Source organism: Daktulosphaira vitifoliae, unplaced genomic scaffold (genome assembly GCF_025091365.1).
Source record: "Daktulosphaira vitifoliae isolate Bord-2020 unplaced genomic scaffold, ASM2509136v1 Scaffold_2, whole genome shotgun sequence".
NCBI lineage: Eukaryota > Metazoa > Arthropoda > Insecta > Hemiptera > Phylloxeridae > Daktulosphaira > Daktulosphaira vitifoliae.
The window spans coordinates 45,226,129-45,239,077 of record NW_026099573.1 but is presented as its reverse complement, the minus strand read 5'-3'; the positions used below and the strand labels follow the sequence as shown (position 1 = coordinate 45,239,077).

Sequence of the window (12,949 nt, the reverse complement as noted above, 5' to 3'; positions counted from 1 at the left end):
AAATTACTTTTATTCATTTATCAGGTTTTTAGTTTTCTGTTTTATAAAACAGTATTGATATATTTATAATTAAGAATATATAACTTAAAATTTATTGTATGATATAAGAGAGTAAAAATTCATCAAATATATTTTTTTGTAAAATTAGAAATGTCTCGAGATTATATTTATTAAATTAAATTAAATTTTATTTATTAGAATATAAAATATCATAGAACTTACAAGTTTTAAAGGTGTAGTTTGAATAAGAACAGTTTCTGTGACTGAAGGATCATTCACAGTGACTCCTTTTTTATTCAATGCTTGAATAACACCCCAATGATTGAGATTATGATAATTTGGGTCAGAATATATGTTTCCAAGAGCCAAACAATACAGTTCAGCATTAGCTAGCGAGTGCACTATAGGTGGTTTTAAATGCTCTTGATTCTATTTAAAAATGTTAATAAACAATAATGATTAAATTTTCTACAGTAATTAATTTGAGTAATACTACGTACATCATGATCTTTATAAAATGGCTCGATGACATTGTCTGGAATTCTGTTGTTGTATGCTTTGGACAGCAGCCATTTTATTGTTGCCCTTTGCTTAGCCTAAAAATTTTAATCCATTCATTAGTAAATAATAACTTTTATGATCTATTTAATAACCTATATATTTGTAGATTATAGGGTTAGGTGGACGAATTGCTTAACTAAATAATTTATTATATATGCTTCATTCTAGTTATTTGCTATTGTTATATCCTATTTCCCTCATGTCATTTTATATCAAAAAGGTAATTAGTTAAATTTGAAATAGAATTTCAACAAAAATTACATGTCAAATTTACCCCAAGAAATGAGTAATGTGTTAACAATTGTACAAAAATGTAAAATTTGTTATAATAACTTTTTTTCAGGTATAAAATATTCTTATTATTTTTTTTTCAAATAATAATGTATTATTTATATATTTTTAACGTCTCTTTTAATAGATACATACTAAGTAGGATAATTAACAGTTAATCAAAAAGGTAAAATATTTATCAAACACTTAGTTGTATAATACAGATCCTCAAACAAGAAATGGCGTCAAGGAGGGACGAGAATGGACAGTCGCCACTCATAGCATAACATTTTTGTCCTTCTCCCCCCGAAATATTTTGGTTCGGAAAAAAAGACTGTTGATTGACAAAAGCTTGTCAAAAGTCTTGTTAGATATTATAGATTATTTTTTATTTTCATATTCTACCGTTGTACTTGTAGTAGTCGGTTTCACATTATTACCACAGATTAGATATCACCTATTAACTATTCAAATTTTTAGATAACATGTTATATTTTTAATTTTATAATGTTACTTATATGTATTAAATTTGTATTTTATATTTAACATTTATTTCACTGATAAATATTAAACTCATTGTTATAATTGTTTTTTATTAATAAAAGTAAAATGATTACACCTCCAGAAAATTGTCTTGCCCTTTCCGCCCCGTAGGGAAATGATTCTGGCGCCGTGCCCGAATCAGACTTCTGATTACTAATTTTAGTATATTTATTATATGTTGAAAGTAACGATAAATATAATAACTTCGTATTGTCGGTTATAATGGTGATACGCATTCTGACTGAAAACGCAATTACCTCGCCTAATCACCCTGTCACTGATGTATTTTAAAATAAGTCGCATATCAACATTGGTAACAAAAGTTTTATTAAGTAATAATTATAGTTTATACTACTTGAAAATTAAACAGTCAACGTAATAAGAGGAGCCAAAAATCCTTAAAAGCTTGAAATAAGCTTCTCAATAATTTTAAAAGATAATAAACATTTTTTTAGTTACGTCTATGTTTATTAAGAGCAGTTTTCATCAACTAAATTTTTTAGATATATACATTAAAAAAAAAGTACTAATGCCAAATTTCCAATCAGGCACATCACCTGATATTTCATTAATTAACATAAGTAGTAATTTTGTACTACCAAGTATATAACATTATTCTTAACATGAATAACATTTAGCTATTGAAGAATAATAAATGGAAGGAAATATATGTATAGTAATTTATTACCATTACACACATAACAACTTACCAAATATGGTATTGGCGATATTAAATGCAAGTACAACCTCTAACATACTCTATAGTCAAATTTGAAATCAAATACAAACTTAGAGAAATTTGGTTAATATTTAATTTTAAAAATAACCTAAGCTACTTATTTTGCAAGTTTAACTTAATAATATAATGTTAAGGACAATAATTCTACTAACCAATCATACGTTAATACCACTGCGATAATATATAATGTAGTATAAGAGTGCACTAATCATAAAAAAATTCAACAAAATTATAATTAGATCAAAAGTTATTGGATTTGTCATATCTTCATGACTCATTCTGTATACACAAATAATTATTGTGATTCCCGGAAAGTAAATAAATGTAGAATTTATATCTACTCGAAGATTACAACTTTATGTTAAATTATGTAATATCTATGATTGTAGATAGATAATAATAACAGAGTACTGGTCTACTACGATTAAAAATATTTTCGTGAGACATAATTTTTTAAGGTAAGGCCGGGGAAAATATTGAAACAGAGTAAAAAATGATTACAAACCGAGTATCAGGTAAAAACATAATCCAAAAGAGAAGGGCGGGTACAATTACGTGATATCTATGCACCTGGCATATCTTTCCATGAGTGTAATTATTTTTAGTGTTCCAATAAAATAAATAAATATTGCTTCAATCGTAAAAAATTAGTTTATTTATATCACATTATAAAGGCAAATATTTGAAGTATTATCAATAAAAATTTCACAATAATCCGCCTAGTTTTCAAAAAGGTATGTGCATTGTAATGTAAAACTTAAAAATCTATCTTTTAAATTTTTCTCTTCAATGGGGCCAATTTTTTAAAGTTTAGGTCCTGATAGCTTCAACTAGATACGTTTTGTGATCTTTTGACGTATCGTTGAGTAAAATCGATTCAGTAAGAGCGGGTGTACCGAACACACAAAAAAAAAAAGTACAGCATAGTAAAATCAATAGCTACTCAACTACGAATCAAGGCTCAAAAAGATTATTGAAAGTATCATTAATTCAAAGTATAATTTAACTTTTTCTGTGAAAATAGCGTGTTTTATAGCACTAAGTAAACTTTAATTTTGACCTGATAAGTCAAATAATATTCTTTAGTTAAGGTCGTAATATTCACTTTTCATGGAGCAATTTAAAAATAAAATAAAAGTAACTCTATTGATAAGTTACCAACTGAAATTATATATTATACTGAATATTATAAAAACATTTTACAAATTTTACCTATAAAAAAATATTTATTAGAACAATAGTTAAAATAAGTTATGTAGTATCTTATGGTCATAAGATTTTTAAAAAGAACAGTAGGAAATCATTGAATAATTTTTCAGCGTTACTTATAAATTAAGTCAAATTTTTTCCGATTAATGATTATTAAAATCATGTTCAAAGAAAACATAAGAATATTATTTTTTATATTCAACAATATACAAGAAAATTGTTTTTAAAAGCATTTCTAACGAATTTTTTGTTTAAACAAAAAATTCAACTAATAATATAATTTAATTATATTTATTAAAAATCAATATATAATGTATATTTTTATATATATTTTATATTTTAACTGTTTTTAAAATATAACATAACTTAATTCTTAAGTGGCTTAAGATATTAAACGTTAAAATGAACGGATGCAAAGGACCATAGTGAGCATTTGTTTCAAGAAGTTTATTAAGATTGAGTTTGTAGTTTTCAATAATACTACAAAATGTTACTTATGTTAATAGAATTTTAATTATAAACATTATAAAAGGGGTAATGTTATTGAAAAATATAGCATGTAGTTATTTTCATTAATAAGAGTTAAAATAAAATTCCTAAATTTTGAATAATTGGTTTAAAAAATAATAATAGAGTTATAATTTATAATTATTTTAAATAATAAAGCAGAAAAGAAAAAAAGATGAGTCTTAAGTATAATAATTAAAATAAAAGTAATAGATTAACAAAATTTAAAAACAATTATATTTTAAATAAAAATTTTAAAGCAAGAATCTAATTTCTATTATTTTGTTAAAAAACAATTGCATTTTTTTTTTAAAGATTGTTAACCTTAGAATATAAATCACAAATAAATTATAAAATAATCATTGGTCATGAGTTGAAAAAAATCGATAAAAATAGTAATTCAGCATTTTTGACTTTTATGATTTTTGCATCAAAATGAATACTAATTTAAAACCAGGTAAATTTCATTAATTTACATATTATAGTTTCTGTAATAAGGAAATCTTTAGATAGGCTTGCAAATATCAATTAATAATTAACCCTTCACTAGACGTAAGTCCATATATGCATGCTAACATAATTTATTTTAAATTTCATATAGAATAATGGGGTATTATTTGAATTGCTTTAGAACATAATTTTTTCAAGTTCAAATGAAATGCAGGGTTTAGTATTATAGAACTGTTTATTTTATTTCGCCTTTTCTGTATATTTGTTGTTGGTTTTTAAAATTATGTCATAAAACTTACCGATAGGCAATTTATTCTGGATTATTTAACTATAGGTATATTATCAAAGAGTTAGTCATGCCAGTGAAGTACCTAGGATTTTTCAACCCTGCGAAAAATGTCGATGAATGTTTTAATTGCCCTTTTTATTACTCATCAATACAATTTGTGTATAACACGATTAATAAGTAATGTACATCCCATTAAATGGTTGATATAAATTTAAAATAGTCATATTTCGTTGATTTTTCTATGATATTTCAGCCAGTTTTAAAAAAATTACTATATCTCGTTTAAAGGTAGTAAACATACATTTAATGTTCAGGTGGCTCTAATGTGAGCTTCTCCTCACCGCCATATCATTGTCTATTTTATTCCTATTCACATATTTACTTATTGTACATATAGCTTTTCTAATAAACGTTCTTTGTAAAAATAAAAAATTTTTTTTTTAAAATTCCAGGAAAAATGATCAAATTCACTGACTTTGTCATGTTTTCCACAATTGTGACAACTATTGATTAGCTTCCAATACTATGCCAGTAACTAATTTTTAAATTAGGAAACCTTTCACTTAATCTATTTTACAAAAGAAAAATGTAATTATATATATTTTTTTTTCTATTTTTTTTTTATTAACACATACATTAGTCAAGAAAACTCGAAAAATTCATTATGATAGATCATAGACTCAACTAGGAGCTAGGTACAGCTTAGTTCGCTGGTTAAAGAAAATATAGAAAATTATATGTATTGTTATATAAAAATATTTTTGCCATGGGAAAAAAAATATTAATTTAGCATCTCCAAAAATGTCATTCTAGTTGTGCTTATCGAACAATCATAAATAAATTTCAATTACTTAATATGTGCAGTTAACACATCAAAGAGTAATACAACACTGCGTCGAATTTTAAAGCAAGTGGTCGATCATTCATTACTCGATAGGTAACATTTTCTTGAAGATACGTAAACAACAATGTGTCCGCCGCTATAGTCTTGCTATTGAGTGAGTTGATGTCTCGACATTGGATTTTAAACAACAACATCGAATAAAAATAATCAATGATCATGTACCCATCAACCTTCAATGACATGTATAGAAATTATATGAGCAATATTTTTATGAAATTATGAAAATTGTACTGTTATTTTATATTAAATAATACTATTGGAATGATTTTTCGTGAGATTTTTAAAAAATATAGTATTGCAACTGGTGGTATCGCTAAACGAGTATATCAGTCTTTTTAAGAAACACAATAAGAGATTTGGTAACTTCGTAAATTTGTTTGTACACTTTCTTTTATTGGAAATATTTAATTGGTTCTTACTTTACATTTGATATTTAATAAACAGACTAGAAATAATTGATTTCCATTTCATATGTTTTAGTTATGTTATTAAGTTGTAACATAATATTGACTTATTTTGATGAAATTATTATTAATTAACTTGAAAATTTTAGTTGTATTGTTTTGGATTAAAACGAAAAGTATTTCTACAATATTATATGTACTACGACTAAGTTGCACAAACTTGCCAACTTATAAAGTGACTCAAACAAAATTTATAAATGCACATAATAATTCTAGGCCCCATTATAACATTCAAAGATAAACATTAAGATTACCTTAACATATCATATAGTAGTTTTTTATCATTCTTCTGGAAAAGAAATTTTGTTTTTAGACTTAAATTCATAAAAAAAAAAAAGAAATGATAGTCAAAGGTCCACGCAAAATAAGTCAATATTATGTTAAAACCTAATAACATTACCAAAACATATGAAATGGAAATCAAAGAAACCGGTGGTCACCTCTGTTTTTGGTAACAACGCAAATTATCTGATACTATTACAAACTGACAGTAGACTTGTAGTCATTTCTCCCTATACATTTTCTACCTACACGCTTATTTTATTTGCAAAATATTACTTAAGAGCAACCTTGCGCAAACTCAATGAATCGAGACAATTTGTATTTCCTTGACCTTAATACTACAAATCATATGGCGAGACAAAAATATTTACCACATTTTTATTTTTTAAAAACATAATATTATTTTAATATCTCTAAATTAATTTTTAAACTATTCCTTTTAAAGAAAAAAAATCTTTAATTTTAAATATAAATATTTAGCTTAAAAAAAGTAATACTATTACATAATAATTTAAATTTTAACTTATAGATAGTATGCAATCAATTATCTTTTAAGGGACAATAAAAACACGAAAAAAAATGATAGAAGAATAATAATTCAGACATAGCTTTATAAAAATATTTTAATACTTTTAGTATAATTGTTTTTTAATCAAAATCTTTCAATACCTTTTACACTCGCAAAAGAAATTTGTAATATATTTCACATTTATTTGTTTGGAAAAGAAAGGTTTGTTTCATACAAATAGAAGATTTTCACAACTATAAGAGAATATTAAATCAATGAATATACGATGTCTCATAGGTGTGGTAAGTATAGTTCTGACGAGCCCCCACAAAACTACTTCATTGCCAACGCCTTCTTCCGACTAAAGTGTGTGTGTGTGTGTGCATGTATATATACTCCTACTTGGGTTTTTAATACAGTAATGTAACATAAATTCATGTTATGCAAGGCAACAAAATTTCCTCAGCATTAGGAATTAAAAATTATAACTTTTAAATGAAAATGTGTTATTAAGGCATGGAAAAAATGTATTAAAACCATATTTCTTTTAACTAGAGGAATCTAAGAAGTGCTTATATAAATAAAAATTTTAATATCATAATGAGTTTATTATTACGAAAACCCAACCTAATTCACGTCTCATCAACGATTTTCGATAAAATAAATAATAATAAAATACTACACGAATTGTACAATACTTTAAAATATAAATATAGATAACCAAAACATGTTACAAAATATACATTTGATTTAGTGGGAAAAATGGTCATTCAATGAAATAAAATAATTTATATTAATAAATAACCTGGAAATCGATTAGTGTTGAATATATTTCTGTTTTTAAACGCAAATCATTGTGTAGTTAAGTAAAAAACTAAAAAAAAGACAGTAATAACGTATTACCGAAAAAGGAATTGAAAAATAATTGCGTTTCATCTGAAATCCAATGCATTAAAAAGTGAAGTAAAGTGACCAGTCATAACAATAAACCATAAGTTGAGTCAGATTATAAACGTCAATAAACATTTATTTAAATAATAATTATATATTTATTCCAATAATAGAAAGATGATTCGTGTATAAAGAAGTGCGGAATAAATAGAATCTACAATAATTACATTTTGATTTACTAAGAAATAATTTCTGATAAATTTAAGGGATATTTTAAAAGAACACAATTTAACTGCCTACGCTTTATTTTCATATACACAATTACAGATAGTTCTGCTATTAATATTATATTTGTTTTATTACATAATAGCTTTTTTACCTACGAACAATGTATATTTTGACAAGCTCACTAATTAAACGTTCTATGCACTATTAACCTCAATTAGCACACAAAACACAACTCAATTACTGTATTAGTTTTATACATTGATAATTATAAAAGGATTTTATAAAAAGTATTCTTCGTTTTTCATTATATACTAATGTCACACTATTTATATCAGGGCCAGTGATGTTTAAATGGGGGGAAATTTCTCATTTTGAGGAAAAATTGAAACAATTGATGAATTTGAAATCTTATCCAGTGACGGTGGAAATTTTAGTGAGTTGTTGAGTAAAATAAATTACAACTATGTGGAACCTTCAGTAATATTACCATTTTAGAATCTCAGTGCCTTAAATATAATTTTGAATCGCTTGGTCTGGGGCAACTGTCCTTATTTCTCCCCCTCACAACGTCACAGGTCATAATTTTTTGTTTTTTAAAATTCAAAATTTTTAAATGAAATAATATAATTTTAGACGATTATAGGTATGTGGTAATTACCATTAGTTCAATTAACTAAATAATCAAAATTTTTAATTTAATTAATCAACTATCTAAAAGCAAAAAAAATTATACTTATTTCTTGATGTAAAGAGATAGCGAAATAAATATGCAATATGATAATTCAATATACATTTTCAATGTATTTAATTATTTCATTTAGTTTTTTTCAAGTTTACGATTAACTTAATTCCATAAATATATTTCTATATAAAATGTAATTTTCATAATTTTTCTTTGGGGAGATTTGAATACTATCTCCAGCCATCAATAATAAGGACTTTGAAGTCAAATTAAACCAAAATTTAATACCTTCAATAAGTAGATTTTAAAATTTGATACAACACAATACTTTTTATGAAAAAATCCAAATATATTTTAATACATTAAAAAATATATTTTATGAAATTGTGTATAGGAAAATTGTTATTCAAATTATGAAATTGATAGTGTATAAATACACTAATAACTAAAAAAAAAATTTGAGTATTAGATCACAAAGTATTTGAATAAAAGATTTACTTATATTATTTATATAAAAAAATTGTCTTATAACAAAATAAAACTATTTCAAAAAGTAAAATAGGGAATTACTGCTGCTTGACGGGCACAATAAATTAATTAAAAAAAAAGTACTGTCACTTTATCAGAGATGGGTTTAAGGAATTTGCCCCTTAATCTTGGGCTACATAAATAATTCATAGAATTTCATATATTATATAGAACTTAAAAAAATTCTACTAAAAAAACAAATAAAATTTGACATACTACTCTTTAAATTCAATTAACCATTGTACTAATACAAATTTCTCTATGAAAATTTTCTTCTTTACAAGTCTATAAGTCAGGTTATGCTTTTAATGAATAATATATAGATGGAAAAAAATTCATTTTATATACTTGACAAGAATCTAACAATATATTAACACAGTGTATAATACATTACTGTATGTAGTTCTTTTTAAATGGTTAAGTAAAAAATTATTTAAAATTTAACATCAAGACAAAATAAAGACTTCAAATTATCTCTAGTCTCATAAAGGACATCTTTTTAAAAGATTTTATACAATTAATTTTCAATTCCATATAGAAGTGAAGAATATTTCCTTATATGAACTTATACCCAAGGTTATTTTTTGAATTAAGCAAACAAATAAATTACTTACTTTCCAAAATAAAAAAGGCTATTCTATTGTTTCAGTTAGTAATCTATTTATTGGTCCGTATTTGATAAAATACTAAATAGAGGCTCTTTTAAAAAGTAAATTTCACAAGACCGTAATAAGGCCAGCTATGATGTATGGTTCAGAGTGTTGGGCGGTTGATAAGAAAGTAGAGCAGAGATGAGAATGCTTAGATGGATGAGTGGAGTAACTAGAAAAGATTAGGATAAGGAACGAGCATATAAGAGTGAGTATAGGTGTAGAGTCAATTGTGAATAAGATGAGAAAAAATAGACTTACATGGTTTGGTCATGTTATGAGGAGAGAAGAATCAGAAGCTGTAAGAACAGTTGTAGAAATGAATGTTGAAGGAAGAAGAGATAGAGGAAGACCAAAAAAGATATGGAGAGATGCTATTGAATGCGATTTGAAGACAGCTGATGGGAGCGTAGATGATTTGGGAAATTGTGTCAAGTGGAAGTTTAGGATATGGGTGGCCAGCACCAAGTAGTTGGGATTAAGGCAAGGAAGAAGAAGAAGAAGACTAAATAGAGACCCTATTTGTTAACTGCTGGGAGTCTTCCGACTTCATATATTCTCTTTTTTGATAGCCAAATTATCCTTTCCAAAGCAATTTTTTTAAGCAATTTAGATATATGTATATAAGAAATATAACTTTTAGAATCTTTTAACAATTTTTTAACACTCATATTTTTTTAAAAATATCTTATATTTTTAACTAAAATCATTCATGAAGGAATGCAATTAATTTTTTTTTCCATTTGATATATTGACCATTTAGTTACAACCATCCAGTCTTCCAGAATATTTACTGTACGGAAGTTTTGATGTATCAAAAAATAATAAAATAATAGATGCCCTCATAACTAGTAGTGTATACAAAGGTGTTAGGAAATTATGCCACCCTCAATTGATTAGCATTGTTTAATTTTTTTAATCGCCCATAAAAAATTTGATTTGATGAAATTTTGTTTTTTTTTTGTTTATTAATATTTTGGTCAGCAAAAAATTATTTTAAGGTTTAGTAGTAAACACTTCAAATGCTGTAAAACTCGACTAGCTATTGTTAGTTCTTGGATTATTTATTAAACAGCAATAACTAAAAACAATATGAAACATCACATGTATGAATGGCAAGGGAAATTATTGTTTTCAGTTTATAGCATAATTAAATGATATAAATATAGAACGAATAAAAAACATAATTACAGAATTTTGTATCAAACTTTTCAAAAATAGCTTTTAATTAAAATATTTTATAGAACATTCATAACTTTTACTTTAATTGGTTTGTTATATTAACCTTTAAAGCAATAACTTTAAGCCTTATAAATAACATAAGCATATAAAAGAAAATGGAAGATTTTACAAACACAATGGATTTTAGCTTTATAAAGAAATTTTAGAATTAGAATTTATTTTTATACTAATATTATTGTAAATTTTAAAAATTAAGTACATCTAATTTTTTAATTTAAGGAAATATAATAATTAAATTGTATTTTCTTTTTTTTTTTTTTGGAAAATGGGTTATTTCTTATATAATACATTGTATATACAATTTTAAAAGGGATGTAAAAACAAAAATTTATTTTTTAATAAAAATTAAACTATATTGCAAAACTATTGACAATATTAATAGTTTATATTAAAACTTACAGAATACTATGATAGATAACCAATTAAAAAACAATAAATAAATTTAATGAATCTTTCTTGGCTATTTATCAAAGTTAAAAACTACTAGTAAGTATAAAATGAAATTACAACAAAATATTTAAAAAAATTACAAAATGTAATAAGTCATAATTTGATTTAGATATTCTTTTCAAAATGTTTGTGAGTTCTTTATTTTATCATTATCACTAGTTTTATTAAAAAATTGAGTTCAAAATAATATACTCAAGTTAACCAAACATTAACTAAATTATATACTATGATAAAATTAAGTGACTCTTTTGAAAGTAAAATATGTAGAGTAATATAATTACTCTACAGTTGAAAACGCTTAGTCAAATTTAGAGTAATTCATCGAAACTTTGACAAACATTCTTTGAAATGTGAAATAATATAAATAAGTAACTTGAAAATACATTACCCAGATAATCATAGGAATACAATCAATAATCAATTGATAACACTAACCAAAAACTATGAAAATTCAAACTTTTTTAGTATATAGTACTACTACTTAATGTTGCTAAGTGAAAACTAATTTATATACCTTGTTTAACTTAGAATTTCCTAGTAGACAACCAGGAAATTTTATGTGTCTTAGGGCATGGATTCACAACTCAAGGAAAACCCCATTAATACTCAAATAAATGTAATGTATCCTATTTACGATACTGTAGTAGTAGTAGTAGTAGTACACTATTAACTTATTATGACTTACCTGTGGACAGATATCCGGATTTCCAGCAAAATTCCGAGATAGAACATCTCTATTGTTTGAATCCATATCAATTTTTTAGATGATTGGATCAAACGAAAGTATTCAAACAGTTATCGCGAAACCAACACATAATGAGAGGTAATTTGTACATCGATCATTTCGAATAGACACTATCGGTTAAAAGTGATAACGTGAGTAAATAAATTAAAACACAGGTACAACAATTTTTTCACTGTTAATAACAAGAAATCAAAATAAATGAATATTAAGTGAGATAGAAAAATAAGACCCGAATGAAAATATAAGAACACGCGAAAACTTTAGAACGTTGGAGGAACTACAACGGAGACGGACACTGGACACACTTGTAACTTATTAACAATAATGGTAAGCGGACGTTTGACGGCAGTATGCATTTGTCTATAGATATCGATGAGATAATTATTTATCTATTGTGTCGGTGTACAAATGTGTGTGAAAATATGACAGATATGCAGTTACAACTAAGTGTGTACAAATTTGTTAGTGTGTGTAGTATTATCACAATCAGTCAGACAACGGCGCTGGAACGACAGGCACTGCGGTTAAATGCAACGGTGTGGTGAACTGTTACAGCAGGCACTAGTGTTACTACCCGAAGGCGTTTTCGAAGATATATCGTAACGTTGCGCATCGTTCACGGAGGTGCTGCTCTGGAGGTAATGAAATAAAGGATTGAGTGTGTGAAGCGTTCGTTATAAGGAAACGTTTTGATGTCTAACGCGGGCACGACCCATATAATGTTATCTATTGTAAATCGGAGCTGAACATGACAGCATCTGTTCCTAAAAGCCTATTTTACAGTCATCGCCGTTAAAAATATATTAT

At 25.4% G+C, this 12,949-nt stretch overlaps 1 protein-coding gene across 4 annotated transcripts in view; it reads right to left on the bottom strand.

Moving 5' to 3' along the window:
• Positions 1-12,689, bottom strand: part of LOC126899234 (patronin) — a 30,382-nt gene extending 17,693 nt beyond the window's left edge. For 2 of the 4 annotated variants that reach the window (XM_050673850.1, XM_050673851.1), the window contains exons 1-3: positions 12,083-12,688; positions 501-596; positions 223-429 (exon numbers count right to left, since the gene is read on the bottom strand). In XM_050673850.1, the coding sequence (XP_050529807.1) occupies positions 223-429; positions 501-596; positions 12,083-12,148 (369 nt within the window). In that variant the 5' untranslated portion in view covers positions 12,149-12,688. Of the gene's footprint in view, positions 1-222; positions 430-500; positions 597-11,785; positions 11,910-12,082 lie in introns of those variants that run through there. The other 2 variants (XM_050673848.1, XM_050673849.1) reach the window with 2 other exon arrangements.
• Positions 12,690-12,949: the final 260 nt, after the last annotated feature.